The following is a 19,431-nucleotide window of genomic DNA, read 5'->3' as shown; positions in this document are numbered from 1 at the left end:
CCGGGGCTCTGGAGCACTGGGCCGGCGGCTGATCCGGCTCGCGTGCTACGGGTGGAGAGGAGCAAGATCGTCTCAAATGCCCGGTGAGAGATGGACAGCGGGGCGACAGCGGCCGCCCCTCTTCTTCCGGCAGCATCGGAGGGCTGGGAATCCAGTACTGCTCCTTCTCCCCGCAGGGCGAGCTCTGAGGATGCTCGGAACCCCGCACCCCTCCCTCCCCGGCCCCGTGCCGGTTCCGCTCCCCGCCTGCCGTGAGCCGAGGGCGGCGTGGCCCCCGCCGGGCGGCCGCCCGCTCCTCCGCACGCCTCCGCGCCCCGGCGGTGGGCGGCCCCCGCCCGTCACCCTCGGCAGGGCGGGCCTTGCCGGGGGCGGGCCGTCGGGCTTGAGGCTGTGCCGCGGCGTGGGAAAGCGCCTCAGACAGGGTTTGCTCTGCTGGCGGTGCGGCGTCGTGCTGTGCCGAGCTGTGCCGTGCCCGGAGCCCCCGGATTTATTTATCTTTGCTCCCGCGCCGTGCGCACGATGAAGCGACCTTGCGAGGAAACTACCTCAGACAGCGATATGGACGAGACTATAGACGTGGGTAGCGAGAACAACTACTCGGGGTAAGTGGGGTACCTCCGGCGCCGCCGTCTCCTTCGGGGGCGCGGGCCGGGGTGCGCCCCGAGCTGGGGCAGGGCGAGGGGGAGACCCAGACACCCCCTTGGGATGGGGGTGGGGGCGCGGCGGTCCCCGAGGTCAGAGGTGTTGCATCCTCCTCCAGGTCAGCTGGCAGCTCTCTCATAGCCCACCAAAAAGTAGCCCCGCGCTTGGACTGCCCGATCCTCGAAATTACGCGCGGCACTCCAGTAGCTGTGTGAGCCGCCGGGCTGCGGTTCATTAGCTCCGCTTAATTTGCCATTTGCAATCAGACCTTTTCCAAAATCGCTCCTGATCAGGCCGAACAACCTCATTTCCCACGGCGCCAGTGGGAAATGAGCCGTGGAAAGTAAGCAGGGATCCTCAGCAGCTGAACTTCAGCAAAGCCGCCGTGCGAGCCTAGGGCAGGCAGTGGTGTTTGCCCAGGGAGGGTCGGGCTGGGCGCGCTGCGGGGACGCTGGGGGGCTTCAGGGCTCCTCCTGCCAATTTAGAGGTTCATGCACCAGAGCCCTATCTCTCACTCTCGTTTAGACACCTCATCAGTGGCTAAATGACTATTAAAAGATACTGATTTTTTTGGGGGCCCTCATGATGAAATAAGAGCAACTTTATACTCGTGGGTAGTATAGTTTTAAAAGCGGATTTTGAATTCTGCTCCTGGACAATGCAACAGAGCCAGGCTAGGCACCTGGCATCATACTTGACCATCTACTGACTGTGTAGCAATGGGCAGCAACGTCAAAACCCAGCAGGCCTGGTAGAGGTTGTGTCATTGGGTATGACCACTCACCACTGCTGTTGCCATATAGAGATGGTTCATGTAGATTTGGGCCTGGTTCTTCAGCCTCTGCTTGGTAGGCAGGACTTTATATACAAAGATAATGAAATCTGCGCTGGACAGTGAACTCTCTACAGAAAAGGACTTTATTTCCTACACTGTTGGAAAATTAAAAATGTCAATTCAAAACGTATGCTGGGGCAGTCAAAACTGAAATGCATTGCTGCCTTCGAAAACACTGTGCAATGCAAGGCGCATCTTAAAAGCATTGAAAATGGCATTAGAGGGACTATGCGTACGTAATATGGTGACCTAAGGTGTCTTCAAAGAACGGTGTCAAGTTGTGCAACACCTGATGTACTTTTATTGTTTCACAGGCAAAGTAATAGTTCTGTCATTCGATCAAATTCCCCAACAACAACATCTCAGATCATGGCCAGAAAGAAAAGAAGAGGGGTATGTTTTGTTTAATTATTTTTGCATTTGACAATTTGCATGTGTGCTGTGATTTTGCCCTTCATTTTTATAAACTTAATGTGTTTTGTTTTTTTGGGAATAGATTATAGAGAAAAGGCGCCGTGATCGTATAAATAACAGTTTATCAGAGCTGAGGCGGCTTGTGCCAACTGCTTTTGAAAAACAAGTAAGCTTTTTTTTTTTAATATAAATTCTGTATCTCATCTGGCAATGTTAGTTCTCTTGTAAATCTCATTAAAATAATACTGTATGTGTCCTGATCTGGCACAAAGCAGGCATTTCAATAAAATGCTTTGTTGTGGCAAAACTATTAGAAACATAATTCATTATAAGGCTGAAAAACATTTCCATTCTTTGGCTTGTTTTTCCCTTAAGGGTAACTGTGTTCATGTTGCCTCTGTTCTTTCGATGAATTCCAGTAGTGGTTTTGTTAAAAATGTGCTTTACTCCATCTTAAATAAAAAATAAAAATACACAAACCCATCACAACTCCCAAACCTGTATGTAAATTAGCTTTCTGTCTAAATCTTTAAATATAATTTACTTTGCCGCTACTTTAACAGACTTTTTTTTTTCAAATCTATACTTTCCATTGCAAGTGAATCAATCCAGTTTCCTGAAAAGGGAGCAGACAATCTGGATTATTCATGTTTTAAGATTATTCTTTAGAACCAGTGCATTAGGAGGTGGAATAGGCCCGTGTTTGTCAGCTAGTGAAGTCAGGGATGTATTCAGACTTTCAGTGAGAAGGTATTTAGTAGGAAGTCTGAAGGCTCAGCTCCTTGGTCATGAAATTACAGACCAAGAGATTAGAATAAGTTTTATTTTTTTAAAAATGGCATTTTGGTTTTTCCATTAAAATTAATTTTTTTACATATCTTGAATTTTATTTTTTGGTCTTTGATTCAGTATTTAGCCTTGTTCCTGTTTTGCTAGAAGTGTCTGAAGATTGATGGATATGTGCAACTGACACTATGTTTCAATAAAAATGAAACATCTGAAAATAAATAACCTGACTTCCTTGTAATAGTAGAAAAACCCCAGAAAGTAAAATCTGAGAGCAGGATTGGGAGGTGCTGAATGTAAATGGCAACTACGTGGCAAACACCCCACTGTGTTAGGCCTGTTTCATCCCTGGCCTGAGCAAAAGCCGGCTGAAAAAAATAAATTTGAAGTGTTGGTTGAGAGCATCACTCGTGTCACCTGCAATATGATTTTTAGTAACTGGTAGTTGTCACTATGCCCTTCCATTGGTTCTGGCAAAACAGTGACAGGGATATTTTCGGCTAGATAAACAGGGGCAAGAGACAATAGTTGTTTGTCCCATTTTATTGTTTATTTCTTGAAAACCACAAACATTATAAAAAAGTCCTACAGAGCCTTTGGAAATTACCCAGCACCATGCAGTTTTTAGCTATTAGTCACTCTCACTGAGACGGCTTGTACTATGTCTATGGAAAAGATGAAGTCTGAGAAAGCTACAGGATGTAGCATGTAAAACGGGGAATTCTGACCAAAAATTCACACGCACATAAACCTTGGTACGTTGAAAGCAATAAGCAGATTGAAAAAAAGGCACTGCCATAAAAATGAGCATGTGCTGTATTTGAATCAGAAAGTCCCACCATTTTCCCGCAACATGCCAAGGACAAAGTCATCAGTCCTTGCCCAGCTCCTTGACATTCAGCTCACTGGAGCTTCCAAGTTGGAGGTTTAGTTTCGCTTCCGCCTCCCTCCCTTCCCAAGCCACCGTGCTACTCCCGAGTGTGGCAGAGATGAGCGCTCTGAAGCACGGCTGCACAATGCTGGGTAAGCTTTGCCCAACTCAAAAATGTGCAACCTGGGTGAAGCTGGCTGAGACAGTGAGGTGGCCCAGATGATAACTAAGAGAAAAAATTGGCTGGCAGGATGTGATCTGCTGGTGGCTGCAGCTTGTGCGGCTCTGATTTTAACTGATGCCAAGGGATGATCTCTTGCAGTGGAATAACATTTGTGTTGTCTGGGTGTGTTCCAGATATCCAAGGGAATGCTACCAAGCAAAATAGTTGTATTTATACATTGATATATCAATACTATCTTTTGAGTTCTATTTTGTACTTTTCCAGTATTTCTTGTAGCTCTGTGAGCCACTCATAGTGTCAGAAAAGATTTTTACTGATGGAGGAGCTACTCTCTTTCACAATAATTAGTCTTTGCAAAATAGGCCTCTCACTAACTTAAAATACTGTGGGCTGTGTGGCAGTTTTTTCCAGTCAAAAAATGAGAATGGAATATTCAACAACCAAATGACACATTTCAAATTAACAGGCCATGGAGAGAGGGACAGTGCTGGGTGTGTGTCCGCAGGGACACCTACCGGTAATAGCACAAAAAGTAACGTTGTGGCAGGGTCCTAATCTGTGGCCACACAGACCCCTCCTGCCAGCTCTCCCCTTGTGTTTGTTGTTAAAAAGGAAGTCCAGAAAGTTATGTATTTCTTGAAGATGTCATCTCTACACTACCTTCAAGGCCAGAGCTGTGCTGAGGTATAGCCCTAATAAAGGGAAATTAGGGAGATGGTATTAGTCCTTAGACCAAGTCTGGGAAGCAGATGCTCACGAAATAATTAAGCAGAGAATGTCCTAATGATAGGGGAAATTGAAACCATAAGGCTGAGCTCAGTGGAAAGTATATCAAATTGAAGTTTCTAGTACTCGTAAGCCTTTATTTATATGTGTCTCTTATCTCAAAGGGATCTGCCAAATTAGAAAAAGCGGAAATACTGCAAATGACAGTGGATCATCTGAAGATGCTGCAGGCAACAGGAGGGAAAGGTAAGGAGCCAACAATTTTTTTTTTCTAATATTTGGGGAAATCTCATCAAAAAAAGTGCTTTGAGGAGCTGTGATAGGCGTTTCCAGATTAAAGGAGTGGAAATCAATGCTAATGGCAGGATTGAACTCGTGGGAAAGAGCTACTGGGACAAAAGAAGCACTTGACCCTGGGCTTGTGTTTGCTTTCATAACACTGTGGGAGTAAAGGCTTCATTCACAGGCAGCCCAGTCAGAGATTTGTTTGGGGTTTCCAAAGAGCACTGAAATCTGCACAGGGAGACAAAACAAATACACAAACACCAAACATAAACAGGAGTTTTGTGGCAACAATTGTGTAGCAAAAAACCTGATGCTAAACCTCATTATTGAGCTGCTATACCGAAGGAAGTGAACGGAGAAGAACTTTAATTTATGTTTAAATATTTTCTTCGTTCTGGAAAGACTTTTCAGTTCCAGGTCAGGCCATCTCATTCGCCAGAACAAAACCCAGTCTTGCTCTGTGCAGCTCCAGGTATCTGATAAAGTGGGTAGGCAGGCAGTGTTCTCTGCACTCACATTTCTATGCTATATTTGTGTGTCAGAGGCTGGCATAGCTCTCTGTTAATGGGTGCTGGCATGACGCAGCGGCTGCACTCACTGACCCATTAGATCAGCTGAGCGCCGGGAGTCGAGTGTACCTCGCTTGTGCAAGCTGACAGTCCCAAGGCTGGAGGCCAAATGGTTTCAGCCACCCACGAGGTGTTCTGTGTAGTCATGATTTTGGAACTTATTTGGAGCGAAAAACTTGCTGGCATTCCATAAGCATGGTCCCATGTCCCATGCCATCAACCGTGATCATGCTTTGAATTGTTGTAATGGAAACCAGCTGATTCTTCACTCACCCACTATGCCATATAGGTGAAGGCTAGAAAAGAAACTACTGCTTTCTCTCTCTTACTTTTTTTTTTTGATCAAAGTTTTTAGTGCATGACTGAATTATGCTCCTCTCTGTACCTTGCAGCAATTAAAAACTCAGCTCAGAATCAGTGCATGTCTAACAGCAGATGGCTTTAGGCTGGTGTTTTGTTATTTGTGAGAATTAACACCAAGCTGATACACCTTTTTTCTACGTGTCTAGGATTTTTTTCTAGGAGTCCATTTAAGCTTAAAAGTTATGGGTAACTTGTTTGATAAGAGATGAAAGGAGTTTTATTGCCCATCAGGTAACAGACATGTCTCTTGATTCCTCAGAAAATGTACAAAATTTTAAAAGAAGGTAAAAAGTCCTTGAGAAAGCACTGTAGTTGCTAAAGATACACTTTTGAAAGTTACGAAACTCCAGAATTGATCACGGTTGTGCAGTCTGTGTTCAGGTGGTTCGGATCCTCTGTGTGTCTGAGTGATGGTGCCTTCTCTGAGTGTGTGGCTGTGTGCTGGTGTTTCACAAGCTCTGTCTCCCTCGGTCAGGGAGCACACAGTGCAGGGCTGCTGAGGGAAGTGGTGGCTGTTTCGCTTCACCCTCCCCATGCGACGTGTGGCTCAGCTATCCCAGCCTGACCCCCATGTCACGCTGCACATTGCTCCTCTGAGGAGCTGCAGCAGCTCCCAGCCCTCTGATGTTTGCACTGACAGTGGGATGGCCAGGAGGTGAACCCAAATGGAGACCTCATCTATCAGGAAGCTTCCTTCCCTGGCTTCCCCACCCAAAAAAAGTATGCAGGGGATTTTTTTTTATAAATGGGCCAGGTCAGGTGGCCAAGTGGGACAGGGGATGAAATGCCTGGGATGGGAGCTGTGGGACAGGGAGATGTGGTGGTGGAGTCCAGCCTCTGGCTCCAGTTGGACAAACTGGATGTTGCTGTTGCTGAGACAGTCCCAGGTCTCTCTCTTGCAGTCTCGTCTCTTCCTTGGTTGGTCTCTGCTGCCATGTCTCTCCTGCCCCACCTGACACCGGCGTAGCTGTGGCAGTGCGGGAAAGGATGAATGTTGTGATGCGGGGAGAGGAGATGCAGGCTTACTTCTGTTACTGCCTTTCACACCATGATCCACAGTGGGTGGCCCATCACAATACTACCTGATCGCTTCACAAATACTACAACTTTATCTGCTCCTTCTGTCCTAGAGATAAGAGTAATCTCACTGCACAGATTAAGAAACTGTAAGAAAAGGAGGTTTTAGAATGGGTACTGGGCAAAGTTTAAGCCTGCATTTCCTGCTTGCTCAATGTTTTACTTTGCAATCTAACTAACAGTTTTAAATATAATTTCTTAGAGTATTTTAAAAGTAGCTATTTGTTTTATTTGCATTTATTTCCCTCTTTGTAATTCATCTTGTGAGCCAGAGGAGATGTTTTGTAACAGAAAAAAAATGAGTTTATCATTTTTACCCGGCGCAAACACTTATTACTGCAGAAAGGAGAAATGAGTCCTGATACCCCTGTGCTGGCCTGCATTGAGGACTGTCCTCTTCCTCACACAGAAAGGAGGACATCCATGATGGGGAATGGGTGGGACTTGGCAAGTCAGGATGGTCTTGGCCACCACTCAGCACACTGATCCCGAGGTGGGCAGTGCGGGAAAGAAACCCAATGCTGCTTCTGCCCCTTCTCTGCTTTTCAGAGCTGCCTAGGCAGGCAGGCAGATGCCTCTCAGGTCCTGTGCAGACTCCGTGTTTCTGCCCTGACGCAGGTGTGGACAGTTCTGTGGACAGTCTCCTATTCACATGGAGCTATTATTTTGGCCTAAGGCCAGGGCTTTTTGCTGATGGTGCAAGCAGGCACAGGGGAGGAGTGATTTGTCAACAGTGAGTTGCTTGCAGGTAACTCAGTGTGGTTTTATTGAAGCTTCACTACAAATTTATCTTGAGCGAGTGACACCTGGGTCAGTGCATGGGTTCTTGTAGCTTAAGTGACTTGTGTGCAGTGCAGGTGGGTTACCAGGACAGATGAGGTAAAACCAGGAGTTCCTATTCACTACAAAACACTGGCATGTGCACATGGTGGAGGATGTTTGTGGGTTGGGAAAGAAATGACAAACAATATTTTTAAGTCTCTCAGAAGGGGGAAGCTGGTGAAGGAGAAACCAGGAAAAGATAACCATCAAAATATAATGGAGCCTGGGAGTCCCAGATCTCATCTAGCCTCTGTTTTCATGCCTCGGCCACCATAGGAGACTGAAAGGGAGCCAGGATCACCAGGGCTTTGGGATGGCTTGTCACAGAGCCAGCAGCTCAGACTCAGGGGAGGCTGGTGACAACCACATCCCCCACATCTCTTCCAGTCCAGGAGGGAGCGAGGCCGGGAAGCCCTGGCTTGAGCCGAGTGCTCTCAGGACTCCCAGGCTGGCTGACTTGTGGCCAGGGCTGGGAAGTGGTTCTGGCTGTGCATCAGCCCCTCTGAAGCTGCTGGAGGTCCTGGAGCCTCCGTCGCAGAAGCAGTCCCCACGCCAGGCTGACTGGCACCCAAGAAAATGCCCTGCTATCTCACTGCTGCTGGCATGCCTGGCCTCTGTTTCTCAGGAGCTCACTCAAACCTTCGGTTGCAGTGGACCCGGCATGAAGAAAGCTGTGAGGAGTCAGCACTTGTGGGCAGGAGTCCTCAACTCCTTGCGCTCGTTGATCTGCTGGCTGAGCCAGAGTTTCCCTCAGGTTCAGATGAGCAAGTAGGCCTGCAGCAAAAGCATGGTCGTGATTTGGCAAGATGGAGTGTATAGCGGGCAGGGGATTTGGAGCAACATGGATAAATGTGCCTGAGTTAATTCTATAATGTGGGCATGCAGTAGTGGAAGCACTTCTTTCTAGACTGGAAATTTATTAAAATGAAAAAAGACATCGGAAGTGCTAGCATTTTTCAGAAAGGCTGAGATTATTTTATGACAGAGTACAAGGCATTGCTGCCACGTTCCACCATAAGAGAGGCACTTGATCTTTATATACTGACACACATCACATTCATGCATACCTAAAAATTTTCATTGAAAGTGAGAGGAAAAATACCATGCCAACTTGGGAGTGGATACGATATTATTCCCCCAAGGAGACAACATTTAAACTAAAATAGGAAAATTCCAAAAAGTGGAATAGGTTTTTGTGGTTGAAGAGCTGCAAGTTAAACGCAAGATTTTATGCTCAACCCTTTTAGAAAGGGAGTATTCTTTCATGTGCATTTAATAAAACTTTTTTTTTTCAAATGCTTTTTTGTCCCAAGCCTATGGACCTCCAGTTGCTGTTTGTTGAAATACCTCATGGGCCATATGACTGTCAGTCTTCCATCTCCAAATTAGCAATGGCATTACATAAAACGTTTTTTTCAGTAAAGCTTTTTATTGTGTGTGTGCAGAGTCATCACAAGATGTTTTTTGTTTGTAGTTAAGCAACACCGTATGTCATATTGTCTTAATGACTCTGTGAAGTAGATGGGACCCCGGCAGCAGCTACAACAACTATCTCACAATGTCAAGAAATAGTTTGAAAGCATTAGGATGAATGCCAATGTAGGGAAGAAAAGGCAGGGTAGTACATGCAAGCTCTCTGATCTCCAGCCTTTTTCTTTGTGTGGATAAGCATCTCATTCACACATACAGGATCAACACTGTACTGCAGCAGCTTGCTGAGGAATTTCAGGAGAGGCATCATGTATCTTTTTAAGTGTCTTATGGACTTACTTCTTTTCATTTGTATATGGTCTGCATAAACAACTGCAGCCTATTACATTATGGGGATGGTCACAGAAATCATTTTACAGACCAGAGAACAAACTTCTGTCGCACATCTTAACCCACAAATGGCAAACGGGAAATGCGGTGGCTGAGCCAGGACTGGGTTGGCCGGCTCCACATTCAACACGTATTTTGCCCTTCCCTTGCAGGTTATTTTGACGCCCATTCCCTGGCCATGGATTTCATGAGCATCGGCTTCCGGGAGTGCTTGACGGAAGTGGCGAGGTACCTGACTTCGGTGGAAGGTCTCGACACATCCGACCCCCTGCGCGTTAGACTCGTGTCCCACCTGAGCACCTGCGCCTCTCAGAGGGAAGCTGCTGCCATGACCTCCTCCATGGTCCACCACCACCACCACCCCTTGCACCCTCACCACTGGGCCGCCGCCTTCCACCACCTCCCGGCCGCTCTGCTGCAGCCGAACGGACTGCACGCCGCCGATGCCGCCCCGTGCAGACTCTCCTCGGACGTGCCCCCTCACGGCTCCGCCCTGCTCACGGCCACCTTCGCCCACGCCGATGCGGCCCTCAGAGTGCCCTCCGCTGGCAGCATCGCTCCCTGTGTCCCTCCTCTCTCTACCTCCCTCTTGTCCCTGTCGGCCACTGTTCACGCCGCGGCAGCAGCAGCCACAGCCGCAGCCCAGAGCTTCCCCCTCTCCTTCACCGGCACCTTCCCCATGCTCCCTCCCAGCGCGGCCGCCGCCGCCGTGGCCGCGGCCACCGCCATCACCCCTCCGCTGGCCGTGTCAGCCTCTGCCAGCCCTCAGCAGGCTGGCACCGGCAGCGGCACGAAACCCTACCGACCCTGGGGGACTGAAGTTGGAGCCTTTTAAGTCCCCCCACCCCGGCCACACACAGCTCTTCCCACTGCAGCTCCCTCCTCTCCCTGTCAGCGCACGTGCATGTGCTCACAGCCGCGAGCCACCAGCCCCAGCCCCGGCGCTCGCCGTGTCCTCCCTGCTCAGCCTCTCCCGAAGGGCCTGAGCGGTGCCGGCGAGCCCACCGAGGAACGGCGATTATCCATCCTCACTGCAGGGGTCGGAGAGGACATGGGGAGACACCTTCTTCTTCTTCTCTTCTTGCTGGAGGCACCCTGAGGGAGCAGCAGTGGCTTTCATAACAGTGTGACCATATCGGCGTATAGAGGTTTCCTGCAACATACGTAGGAATACGTAGACATTAGAACTAATAGTTCTCCAGCTATGCATCCTTGTTTGGCAGAGAGGTGAGGGATTGCATCTACCAGGTCTCCCCAGGCTAGAAAAGGAGTTCCAGTTTCATAAGTGCCTGACATTGAAAAAATAATAAATAAATATATATATGTGTGTGTGTTCTGCTAAAACAAATAACATTGCACAGGTATGGATATGGTATGGGAGAGAGGGGAAATTTTGCGTTCAGCTCCAGAACTAGGATACTTTTCCAGGGCAGATCGTGCTCTTGAAGGAGAGAGGTTTTTTTAGCCAAAAGATTGCCGAGGAAGAATGTTTAGTTTGACAGGCCTAGTTCTCACTTAGTTCACTTTCTTTGTACAGACTTGCCAAATTGTGACGTCTAGCATAGCATTGGCAAAAGCAATTATCTTATCAGTGCTGGGATTAATGAACATTTCAGTACTGCCTGTGAGCCCTGAGGCGCCCATTTTTATGGCTTAAACTTGGTGCTAGCTCCTATCTGCACAAACAGTGAATTTCTCATGCATCCAGAAGTAGCCACCTATTGAAAGTGTGCACACTTGGATAAAGTTGATTCATGCCAATACAAGAGATTCAGTGTTGTAAGAGTTCCACTTAACTTATTTAGCTGTATTTGGACATTCACTTTTAGCTGATTCAGTGCAAGATCCCTCTTCTTTTCACTATCAACTTCTGGGAGAATGATCACTCTGGGTATGAATGAAGTTATGGTAGGGACAACTTTTAAATTGGCTATTAGCATGCCAACATTGTAATGTGGGTTTGATTCCAAACCAAAATGAATGTATTAATGGGATGTGAGTAAATTATTTTGTCAATACCCAGATAACTAGTGCTGCATAAAATAGTTTGCTTTCATTTTTTATTACAGTGACTTAAAATAACCTAAGTATTTTAATACAACCAGTCAAGAACTAGAGATTTTATGTAAAAAAAAAAAAAAAAAAAAACAAAACACAGCATGTATTATTATGCACTTGATTTCTCTGCTGTGTGGAGAAAGCAATAAGCATTGAAAATGTTAAACATTATGCAAAATATACTTTAAAATATTTGTTTTAAAAATACTGTACCTAGTCGGTCTTTTATGCATTACTTTGTTAACCTTTTTTCTATGCAAAAGTCTTCACATATCACTAATTAAATGAAGTCCTTTTTGACTGCGTTTTATGGATGATTTGTTGCAGTATTTGTTTGCTTTTGAAGAATACTTGTGGACTCAGAGTTGTTTTCTGCCCCTGATAACAAGCCTGGTGGCTGCTCTGTACTGTTCTGCTCCCCTTGCTCAGCCAGGAAACCCACTTTCTCCAGTGTGCTCTGGAATAGGCAGGGGAAAACAGCAAAGCAGCATTGGTTTTCAGGCTTGCAAACTGGCTCTGCATTGATGGTATGCTTAATGATGCAAGCATATCTGTTCATCCTGGAGAGCCCCAAAAATCATTGAGGTTTCTGGATTCAGCTTTCCATAGGGTTTAGAAGGTAAAAGTGTTAACCCAATGACATCATTAATAAATCCATAGATATATGGAATGAGAGGAGGTAGTTTTTACAAATTCTGGTCTTCTAATTTGACAGTTCTCACTGAGGCAAGGGTTTGTTATTGTTTCATCAGACCTGCTAAGCCTCTCTGTGGAAAGTGTGGAAAGCTCTGTTTATAAGGATGAGGACAAAGTCTTATATGTCTGAATGCCAAAATAACAGCTGGCAAGACTGACACACAGAAAAAGGGGATCACACCACAGCCAGACACTTCACCCGTCATCAAAAGCCTTAGCAGCCTCAGTGGCTCACTCCCCCATCATCCTTTCTTCCAAATATTAAACCTGGAATTCATCCCTACCTCAATTAGCTGGTCTCTGGCAGTGAGAAGGGGTTGTCATTCATCTGAAAAAATGGACAAAAGAGGGGGAAGGAGTCTTGTAACCCCTACACTGTTAATCAACCTTGATATTCTTTGAAATAGTGTTGTTTGGGGGGAATATGACTTTTTTTTGTTAAGGGCAGAAATGCTGTGCTGCTCTTCTGGCATATTTAGCAGTGTACAGATGAGGTATCATTCACTTTCTAAATGTGTATTTTCAAGAAAAAAGAGGACATTAATGGCTGGTAGGTAAAAAGTGGGGTTTATTTGCATGAAAGAGCAAGTTGCAGCCCTACTTCACAGTAAGCTATTAACTTGCCCTCAAAGAACCTAGTAGGAGGTCTCTCAGGCATGTATCACCTTAAAAATAGGCACCCACTGACTTGGTTCCACCTAATCCACCACTTCAATCTAATTGATGCACCTCAAAACATCATTTGTTTCCCAAAATGCAGTATTTTGCCTTGTTCTAAAAAAAGGCAGTTTGAAAAGACACTGATTAGGTACACACCACTGACCGATTTGTGCAGCCTGTTTGTGTTTATCCCATTTTCACTTTCAAAAAACAGGCCAGATCCATGAGTTGCTGATGCATCCTCTACTGTTTGTTGTGTGGGCTTTTGGTCTCCACTCTTTTTTGTTGTGTTGTCTGTCCACTGGTTTGGTTTGAATCAAATCACCTAGAGGACATGAGGAGCTCATCCTTCATGCTTGCTTATTCCTAGGCTGTTGGGAATGTTACCTCTCTGAGAGTGGATGAAGATTTTCCTAGTGAGAAATTAACGACGAAGACTCGTATTTCATGTGTGCTGTTGGAAAGACATGAGAGGGTAACAGCTTCTGGTGGCTTTGGCTGTAGCTGTGCTAACAAGTCAGAGCTGAAGGCATCTATGCAGTTTTTAAAATAGAGCAAGGGAAAGCTGTTTCCTTGGCATAACCAAGATGCAAAAGTTAGGACTCTTGGCTACGCACGTGCAACCTTACTTCAGCCTTTTTCTATTTTTATTGTACATTCAATGAGGAATGGACTTGGATGAAGAATAGTAATAGTAATTTATATAATTTAAGAGTAGATCATGGCACATAGTACAAGAACACAATTCAGGCTGCTTGTTCAACAGTTAGCCGTCGGCTTTGACTAACTTTTCAATGGGTGGGTTTACAACTTTAAATTCCAATTATCAGGAGGATCAAAGCAGGTTATGCAATTTCCTAGAATGTTTTTCTTAAAAGGAAAAAACTGAAAACCAATTCTGTCACTCAGCATTAGCAGGCTCAAAACCTTAGCCCTCAGCAATGCAAATAAAAAGCACTTAGGCTGCTGAGAGAAGATTATTACCCTAGAGGGGAGACAGGCAACTAAGAGGCAGTGCTGCCTGTCCTCCCTTTGCTGTGATTGCAAGGGGAGGAAATCCGGCATTAGGTATTGCCTAGAAGAAAAACCGGCTACTGTGGCCGAGGGCTGAATGCATATATTCAAAGCAGAATAATCATCTGTGACTACCTCTGCCTGAACAACTGCCAGGAGGTGCCAGCTTATGCTGCTGCCTCAGTGTGAACCTTCAAAATGTTTGCAGCTGTTTTGAAAGATGGTACTTCAATCAGGATGCCATGAGACAAGCCTGAGACTTGGATTTTGGCAAATTCTTAGGGCTATTGTAAACGAGGAATCTCTTCTTTACAACAGGAAAAGGTCACAAGCACCTTTTAGTTAAAAGATACAACATAAGAAAATACTGATATGTGAAGTGGATTTTACCAGCTCTGTAGTCACCAGCCTCATTTCTCATGTGCTTCTATAGGCACAGATAGCCTGATATCACACAACTGAGGACCTGAGGGATTGAACTGGTAGTTTTGCTCAACTTTGAGAGAAGATTAAGGAATTGGTATAGCTTTGTTTGCAAGCCTCGTGTTCCAGCTTTATTTGTGTGAGGCCACTGAATGGACCTGAGTTAATTTTACTCAACACTGAACTTTCTGTTGTGCACTGTTTCTCTGCTCCATCATTTTACACAGCAACTACTTGGACACTAGTGTGTAAAAATCTCAAAGAAATGAGTGCAGCAACACATCATTACCAGAAATGATAAGCAGAAGAGCACCAGGCAGGTGCTAGAAATGCTGAGATCTCCACTCAAGGGTAAACCAAACCTCACCTGATTTATAAATGAAATAACATTTTGACAGATAATTCACAGATAATTTCCATAAAATTTGTGGGATTTTCTGTTTTGGGAGAAGGTGTGGTTGGTTTAGATTTTTTTTTTTTCAATCCTGGTAATTGCTTTTACTGGAAGTTGTAAAGTGCTATGAATGTGCAAACACAATCATTTAGTCATCATTCAGTTTTCTAAATGTTTGCCAGGTCCAAAGTTTGGCTCCAACTATCACTTTGGAGGGGGTAGGTCTCCCTTGTGTCCTGTGTCACCTCCTCCAGTCCTGTGCAGATGCCTGGGAAATCCAAGTTGCTTAAGAGGCATGATATATGTTAGGCCAGGCAACCGAATTTCTCTCCATTTGGCATCATCTTTGGAGATACAGGACTTGAAGCTTAATAATATTTTCATATATGATCTAATTTTTTCAAAGAATCAGACTCCTCACCAGAAGAAACAATAGAACAGTATCAAAACCATTTGGTGATAATGCATTATCATCTATCACTTCCATAGAACTAAGACCAGTCAACACCCCAATCAGCATTAATTTTAGAAGTTGTCTTAATGCTCTGACTTCAGCAGTGGTGGTGATTGTAAGATGACATCAATATAATTTGTTTTAAAGGCATATTTTTCTGCATTCATGGTGGCAATGTAAATCTGGGACACATGAATTAGTGTTGTATCCTAGGTACTCAAATACCAGAAGCAAAAGGAAGTGATTATGGGAAATAAAATAAAATATGTCTGGTTGAATTATTTTCAAGGTCTGAAGAGGCAGATTCCTTTTCTACAGATATACAACTGCCAATATTGAATTCAAGCAAAGCTAATTGTTTTAGACAATGTTTTAACAGTGCTATTACTTATTCTACAGGAAAGTCTTCTGAGTTAGTGCCTGAATTTTTCTTTCCACATAGTTCATTTTCTCTTCTGCAAAGATTTTTCTCTTCTGCAAAGAAAGTTTTCAGGATGAAAAAATACCTTGATGCAACACTGAAATTGAGGGTGCAAGGAAATTTCGAACACTGCCTATGTGAACTGCAAGACCTCTGCACCCACTCCAGGAAACAGTGTCCCAATGGAAGATGTAAAGGAAACTGTTTTACCTGTAAAGAATACACACAGATATTACTATGTGTTAAGTGAAATCTAACAAATTAATACAAGGCAATATATAAACCCAAGGAGACAAAACTGTAGTTATGTAAAGGCCTACATACACTTCCCCCTCCCTTACTTTTGATTTAACTCAGAATGCTGTATTTTTTTCATATCTCAGAGAGAAAAGTAACTTTAATTTTCTTGAGAAAAAGGACTCTCTCCCTTGATGAGTTTAAAACAAAAATTAAACATTTAAGGTACACTTTCATAACTTGATTAACAGGACAAGCTCTGTTGTGTATGGATTGTTCGCATAGCTCTTAATGTCCCTTGCCAGCACAGCCCTTGCTTTTATTATACAAGCCCTAAAATAAAATAACATTGTTTTTCTCCCCACCCCCTCCCCCTTCTTTTGCTTTCTAAATGTATTTTGGTGGAGGAGAAGGAAGTTTATTTTTCTTGGCTTTTCTGGGGTTTGTTTTTCTGAAGAGGCACCAGGGTGGCAAGGGGGAGCAGTCGTGGGGACTCTGGCTCCTTAGGCACCAACAGCATCTCCTTCCCTCTGGGCAGGCGAAGCTGCTTCCTCTCCGTTTCCTTCTCCTGCACTCTTTTTGGGCAGCTGTCCCACTGGTTGTCCCCCTCCCTCCTTTCCCAGCAGAAAGGGCATGCAACCTTTGCAAACCAGGCAGCCACCCCAGCAGGGGCTGGTGGCGAGGACCAGCTGCCAGCCTGCGGTTTCATGAGGCTGTTTCACTCCCTCTTACCACACTTTGTCATTTTGTCCATCATACAAGGTGAATTGAATGTTTTCTGATAATTATCTCAGACCTTCAGCCACAATCTACTGTGGCCAATGTCTGTCTGCTTCCCTCCTCATGTTATCAAGAATCTGATACCTGCCCTGCTACAATGACTTTGACCCTTCAATTTATTATTGCATTTAGTGAATTAAAATGTTCCAAACAGGAATCTCAAAACAAAACAAATAAAACCATTTCTTGATACTGCTGAAAACTGACCTTCATGTGCCACCCTGTCCTCCTTCAAGGCCTGCTAAACTGACAAGAAAGATTCCCATTAGTAAATCACTATTGGATCATTAAACCTTTTTAAGGCAGTGTGTGCCTTACCAAGAGAATGAGGATTACGACACAGCAGTGGCTGCTGCCCACCGACAATCATGGGAACCGACCTCAGTAATAAATCCATTAATTATCTGGCTCACTTTGACCGGTTCTCACGCCAGAGCTGCTCCTTTGATGTGACCGTCAAAACCCAAGGATGCCCAATAGCAGTAGCCACCAACAAAACAAAAGAGAAGTAATAATTCAATATAAATATGTAAGACCTGCTTGCCCATATGCCCAGCTTTTGCAGTGGAGTGTTTCTGTGCCTGTGGTTCAAACTGGAGGCAAAAAAAGGGGAAATAAAGTTCTTTTTCTCCTGTATATAACCTTTAAAGTGAAGAAGAACTAGGCATGTTGGAGATTTTTTTAGCTGTTGTTGACATGCGTGACTTTTTCAGTCCCTGTTGCTTTTCAAAAACAATGTTACAGTTCATCACCAATATGACTTAGCACTTGTCCTGTGAAGGAACTAAGGATGTACTTCTGAGGGAAACAGAGGAACTATTCCTCTTCAGTGTGATTATTTGTATAAACCAAATTCTTTATGCTTTTAAGCCCCCTACAGGACCAAAACTTTAGAGGATGCATTTTTGTCTGATTTTTAAAAGTTTTGGGTGTCAAGCTACTTTTTCAGCGTTTAAATACATCAGAAATACAACGTATTTGTTAATTCACTTCTTGGCTACTCACCTGTAAAGTGGGAATAGTGTTAATTAATACTTGTCCTTGATCTTGTCTAATTAGACCACAGACCCCAGGGGAAAGACTAGTTCCTAACTCATCATCATCTTGGGAGCAATTTTAACTCAAGTTTCTATCCCTTACCATAAGCCTTTGGTTAACAGAGCCCAGATGCTCCCAGGGAGGCAAATTTCTGATGGCATAATGGATGACTTGGAAGGAAAGCCCCTTTGAATGTATGACCAGAAGAGAAGTAGAATTCATTAAATTGCATTTAATCATTTGGCTTTTTTTTTTTGAAGATCAGCAAACTGTAATAAACAGTAGTTACAAGAGATTTTAAGATACCTGGTTTATCTTTAAGATACCTGTATTTTGCCTTCATCCACAGCAGAACCACCAGCCACTCCTTTCTCACCAAAGACACACTTAGGGGGAACATGATGGTAAACCCAAGAGAGATCACTTCAGAACTGGGTCTGGCATGTGCGCAGAGGCTCCCTGTGAGCCTTGTAGCAGGCAGGGGAGTCATGGTGAGAGAAGCTCAGGAGCTCATATTCATCTTCTCATGTGCTTCACACTCTTCAGCCTGGTAACTTAAGGTGAGTGCAGTGTGGTAGGAGGGATGAAGGCCCTTGCAGGCTACAGCAAGGAGCTCCATTTTGATTGAACCAAGGCCACAGTCCCAACAAATCTGAAACTGAGACTTACTACTAGGCTTGGGGTAGAGAATGAACAAATTGCAAAACATCATCCTGATAGAATTAGGCAGGTAGTTTCTTATCTGAGCAGACAGGAAGATCATTCCTGTTTTTTCATTTATTTTGCTGGATCTCTTGTGCAGAACTGCAGCTTACACAATACAAATTATGCCAGTTATGGAATACAGAGTTGTAATTTCTGTAAAAAAATCCCTTGCAAAGGGTGCAGGGGCAGTTTGGGTGGACAGCCACAAAGGCACCCTGCTGTGGCCACCCTCCATCAGCCCAGCTGCCTTGTCCTTGTCTGGGTTGCTGCTATTCCCAGCTACATGCAGCAGACAGCACCACCAGCCAGAGCATGTGTTGTAATACCAATTTATAGTCTGTTATTATTTTCCTGCTTCTGGGGGGAAAACTGGAATCTCCCAGCTCTGTTTTCCTGCTAGCAAGACAAAAATTAGGCACAGCATAATAACGTTGTCAATATAGTTTACTAAAGTGTGATTATTCAAAAGAGCGCATGGGAAACAAAGCATGGAAAGGCAGAAGGTAATGATTGACTGTAGCCACAAGGCAGTATAAAAAGGATCTAGAAAGCAGATTTGCAGCATGCAAGAGAAAAACTCAGACTTTTAAAAGGATCAGAGCTTTCATAATTTCATGATCAGAGTACTTCTTAATAGGACATGGCAACTGTTCCTGTGAAAGGACTTGCTGGAAAATGGTCCTTGGACAGTATTATCTAGATCTGGGAGTGGTAATTAAATCTGTATTGGCCTTTCAATAACATTACCTTAAATAAACTGCCTTGGCTTGCGTAAAATAGTTTCTCTTTAAACACAATTTAGAGTAAATTTTCCAACTGTAGTTCTCAAGGAACAGTCCTGGCAGGATGTGCAGTGAGGTTGTCATATTTTTTTTTTATCTTATTGTCCAGAAGGTGTTTCATAGTGAATCTGCAGCTTGGGAAGAAATTTACAGTTATGTTTTATGACATCAATATTATATAGAATGAATGTTGGGATATATAATAGGACAGGGAAAAAAAAGCCTGGAAAAAGGATTGTGTGCCTGAAAGCATCTTTTAGGTTTGTTTTTCCTTCCACCCTTCCAGTTTAATAAACACTTTGCCTTGTTTGTGTCCTTTGACTGCCATGGTGACAGCACTACTGTCGCAGCACAGTCTGATCCCATGGCTCACC

The 19,431-nt window shown here is 44.4% G+C and overlaps 1 protein-coding gene across 1 annotated transcript; it reads left to right on the top strand.

The window, feature by feature from the left end:
- The first annotated feature begins 456 nt into the window (after nucleotides 1–456).
- HEY2 (hes related family bHLH transcription factor with YRPW motif 2) lies at nucleotides 457–11,751 on the top strand. The gene is made up of 5 exons (XM_030946453.1): nucleotides 457–602; nucleotides 1,792–1,870; nucleotides 1,974–2,057; nucleotides 4,623–4,704; nucleotides 9,548–11,751. Exons 1-5 carry the CDS (start codon nucleotides 520–522, stop codon nucleotides 10,228–10,230), a joined length of 1,011 nt encoding a protein of 336 aa, XP_030802313.1. The 5' UTR covers nucleotides 457–519; the 3' UTR covers nucleotides 10,231–11,751.
- The last annotated feature ends 7,680 nt before the right edge of the window (nucleotides 11,752–19,431 follow it).

This window comes from Camarhynchus parvulus, chromosome 3 (assembly GCF_901933205.1).
Source record: "Camarhynchus parvulus chromosome 3, STF_HiC, whole genome shotgun sequence".
Lineage (NCBI taxonomy): Eukaryota > Metazoa > Chordata > Aves > Passeriformes > Thraupidae > Camarhynchus > Camarhynchus parvulus.
This window is presented reverse-complemented; position numbering and strand designations above follow the sequence as displayed.